General features: G+C 30.9%; 1 protein-coding gene across 1 annotated transcript; it reads left to right on the forward strand.

Moving 5' to 3' along the window:
* The first annotated feature begins 771 nt into the window (after window positions 1–771).
* On the forward strand, window positions 772–2547 carry LOC21393316 (lignin-forming anionic peroxidase). Its single transcript, XM_024171983.1, is given in 5 exon segments — window positions 772–939; window positions 1104–1299; window positions 1766–1783; window positions 2173–2296; window positions 2298–2547. Coding segments are annotated over 5 exon segments (756 nt in total).
* The last annotated feature ends 2193 nt before the right edge of the window (window positions 2548–4740 follow it).

Here is a 4740-nt window from a genome sequence, read left to right on the forward strand (position 1 = left end):
AATACAATGCTATTTGTTGTGTCAAATTTCTCATATGTTATACTTAATAGAAATATGATAAATTTGACATTTGATTATTATTGATTGAAATGTTTACTTTTCGTATAATCATTGTAATTTTTACATTTTCTAATTATTTTAAAAATAAAAGTTTACTTCTGCAACTTTCAAAACTTAAGTGCTTAATATTATGTATTATAGCAAAAATAAAAATAACACACCAGGCCATATCATACTTTTTAATGCTAAATACGCAATTGATATTAACATTCACATTGGAAATGGTCTAACTTATTATTAACTTCTTAAAAAAGGTAAGAAATAGAAGTAGCCTCTGAAGGCAGAAACGGGCAATCTTTGCACGTAAACTAATGAATCAATACCATAACAATGAGAGCAGTACTACAGAAAAGAATTCTCAGTTGACTTTCTTTCACACATATGCCTTATTCCATGTTTATTTATTTTTGAGAAATCGTGAAGAAGTAAAAGAGAGGAGTTTTGATTTAAATTTGCATGCCAACCAATTAGAAGACCCAGTAATATTAATACTAGTACGGCGCACGACTACGCGTATCGATCGAAGACAAAATCATAACATCCATGCTCCGCTATAAATTGATCAGCTCTAACTTTGTTTCTTCATTATCAATCCACATTTTTATCCTTAATTCTCATTTGATCAATTCGTTCCTCAATATTGACGACCGATTTTAAAACTCCCTCTACGAGTACGAAAACTTACTATTTTCACTAGTAATTCTGATAAATATGGCTTTGCCCATCAAAGGCTGTTCTCTAACATGCGCTGTTGCATTATTCTTGATGCTTTTGAGTACAACTACTCATTGCACAACTTCGATTCGAAGAGCTATTTCGGCGGAACGTCGAATGGCGGCTTCTCTCATTCGCCTTCATTTCCATGATTGCTTTGTCCAGGTATTTTAATTTACTTAAACAAAAAAGTCTAAAAAAAAAATGTTGCTGCATGCCGGTTTTATTCTTTAATATATTTGTTTTCACTTTTTTTTTTTTCTTATTTTATCTATGAAACTATATTTGTGTCGTGTACGTTTTTAATTTTTTATTTTTTTTCCCTGTAGGGCTGTGATGCGTCAATTTTACTTGAGGATTCAGCTTCTATCAAAAGCGAAGTGAACGCAGGTCAAAATAAGGATTCCGTCAGAGGTTTTGACGTCATAGAAAATGCAAAGAAAGAGGTGGAGAGCATATGTCCTGGGATTGTATCTTGTGCTGATATTCTTGCAGTAGCATCTCGTGATGCATCAGTCGCTGTAAGTATAACAATATACACACACAATACATGCATGCGCAAACATTTTACGTAAAAATATGTCAACACAACATGACTTGAAACATTAAAGTTAATAAAACAATCTCTAAAGAAAGAGAAGAGAGAGAGAGAGAGAGAGATTTGTTATAAAGTATGAAAAGGATTATTAATGGGATTCAATTTTTAACAGCCAAAATCATTGAATATAAAGTACGATAATTGATGGAATATAATGAAGATCTAATGGAACAGTAACTGGAAAGTACTTTTCATATCCTCCTAAATATTACGAAAGAATGTAATCAAGGATTTAGGCACAGACACACATAAACTAGGAAAAAAAAAATCATACCAAATTACAGTACTGGACACCCGACTCAAAATTCAATGAGTTCCCTCTCTTCTTTATCGTCGAACAGGATGCATCAACTCAACTCTACACAAATTGGTCAAGCTGACATCATTTTAAAGACATGGTAGCCTTATCAGGTTTGTAGCAACTACCTTTGTTACTTGTTACTACCTCATTGTATATTGTAAATTAATTAAAGTAATAGATACTCATGATCATAATACATACTCATGATCATAATAACTGGAATTAAAATAAAATTCATCATGAGCAATAAAACTCGATATAAAGTAGCAAGTTTGATCAGATGGATGAACTATATACACATTGTTGCATGGGGCATATGCCCTCACTTGAATTTTAACAATATTTATTTTTTTAGTCCTAATCTTTTTTTTTTTAAAAGTTTTAGTTATATGTCCAATTCAATTAAGAAAAATTTTAATAGTAATAGAAATATATAACTATGTTGTTGGGTTAAAACTTTCATCTAATACGTAGCATGGCTCTGTTAAATATATTGTAGGTTCACATACAATTGGACAAGCTCGATGTGTGACATTTCGTGGTAGAGTAAACAACAACACAAGTGACATCGATGCTGGTTTTGCCAGCACTCGTAGACGTCGCTGCCCCGCCGATGTTGGCACCACTTGATCTGGTGACACCTAACCAATTGGACAACAACTACTTCAAGAATTTGATTCAGAAAAAAAGTCTTCTTCAATCAGATCAAATCCTCTATAGTGGAGCACCAACAAAGGATATTGTGACCGAGTATAGCAAGAGCCGTTCAACCTTTAGCTCCGATTTTGCATCAGCCATGGTTAAAATGGGGGATATTGAACCTCTGAATGGTTCTGCTGGGGGGATAAGAAAGATTTGTAAAGTTGTGAACTAAAATTTAATTCAATGGTTAAGTTGATTCGTTGATTCAAAATGTACGTATAACTATTTATGATTTTAGTATCTATCGAAGTTCAGTGTGTTTGTAACAAAATTCATGACGCTTAATGTATGTACTCGCTTTAGCAAACAGTGATATATAGCAATTGTAAACATGTTAAAATAATTCATATTTTGAAGTCGGTTAATTCTTTTGATATCATCTTTACTAATTGGGAGAAAATGTGAAAAGGATATGAACATGAAAACCTCCAACATGCAAAAATGAAAAATAAATTAAAAAAAAAGATTAGTGGTACAGAAACAAACTGAAATCATGGAAAATATTTTTTTTTTTTCAAAAAACGAAAAATAAATAGCACTTAAAAATACTTGAAATAACATATTTTGTGCATAAATAATTTATTTACTTTAATAAATAAGTCATTTACTTTTCGTAAAGAAACTATTTACACAGTAAATCTGTGATTTACTTTAAACATTAAAAAACGCTCTATTTACTTGAGAAAATTCAAAAGAAAAATATTGTTTATCTCTTTCTTCTGGAAATAAGTACGTATTTTATATTGACCAAGCTTAAGACTAAATTCCCGTAAAAGAAAAGCTTAAACTAATTTTAATGTAATTAGCTACCATTTGACGTAATAATTTGGTTCTTGACCATTTACTCTTTTTAATTAATTAGTGGCATCTAAGTTGGACCCATCAATCAACGTTTCTCTCATTTAAGGAAAAAAAAAATGACTTTTTGACGTTCATAATGATGTTTTTTTTTTTTCTCCCTTTTGTCTGATTAAACTGTAATTTCATAAAGAATTGTCTCGGTTAATAAAGTTACAACTTTAGTATTTCTGTTAATAAAAAGTCAAGTTTCCTAATGGTTTTAAAAATGTGAGTTACATGACTCATATGCACAAAACAATATGAGGGGACCATGATAATGCGGGGGTTATAAGCTATGGCGATACTTAGGGATAAAACGATGAAATATTTGTGATTTTTTGGATTGAAGTTTTTCGAACTTTTAAAGTCTACTTCATTTAAATTTATTTAATTTCACTTTATTAAGCAATCATGTGAACGGTGCGTGTTTTAAACAATTAAAAACCAACTTTTAATTGAGGGAAGTACCAAAGTAAGAACTAAGAATTTTTGATAAGTTCAGAGCTAGTTTTGTGCCATTTTGAGTCGTAGGAAAAAATAAGACCACTCTAATTATTTTCGGGGTTAAAGTTGAAATTAGTCCGATATTATAAGTACATATCTTATAAAAATATCAAGATCATAAGTAACTAGATGAGCTATCTATTGAATTTCCTAAAAGAGTACTAATTTAATTAATATTTTAAATTAGCCCCGTTTTTTGCCATTTTTATTTGGAGTGTTAAATAATTTCAAAAAGTTAAAGCAGCAAAATAGTGAGTGGGAACGGGCATTTAAAGAAAAGGCCTAATTATGATCTCATTCGTTGATTCAAGAAGAATAATGAGTGATGTTTAACTCGATCTAAAGAGAACAATTCACCAAGCTTTATTAAATTTCCTAAGAGAATAGTTTAATTAATAATTATTGTTAGCGATTGACCTACCCTCCAGCGACAATTTCTAATAATGGTTGTTAATATATGAAACTTTAGCTATACACTCAACATGGACTAATCAATATCGATCAAACCCATACCAAACCTAGTGAAATAATAAGTTTTTGTAGAGATCAATTTCCAAATCTCTGTGTTCAATGAGAAACAAGTTGAAATAGAAGGTGTTGATGATGAAGAAATAAAGTTAGAGCTCGTCAATTCATAGCAGAGTATGGTGATTTTTCTGAGTCTTCGTTAATCGACGCAGCGACCCATACGTAGTACTAATATTACTGGCATGCAAAACAAAACTCTTTTATACGTTCTTGCTTTGAGATTTCTCAAAGAAGAATTTTTGTCTGTAGTGCTGTTGATGGTAATGGAATTATATTTTGATTTTAAGTTCACGGGCTAAGATTTTGTAGTATGATCAAACTCTTATAAAAATAATGTGAAACCTGTAGATCCATTATTGCCTTAATTATCAACTCCTAAGATGGAAAAACAAAAGTCAATTATTCTAGAAATCATTGAGTTAGCTAATTTGACCTGTGACCCAAACCATAACATGTTCATGAATGTTCAGTTTCTTGGTGAAATTTTCGCACA

Source organism: Morus notabilis, unplaced genomic scaffold, assembly GCF_000414095.1.
Source record: "Morus notabilis unplaced genomic scaffold, ASM41409v2 Scaffold1049, whole genome shotgun sequence".
NCBI classification, from domain to species: Eukaryota; Viridiplantae; Streptophyta; class Magnoliopsida; order Rosales; family Moraceae; genus Morus; species Morus notabilis.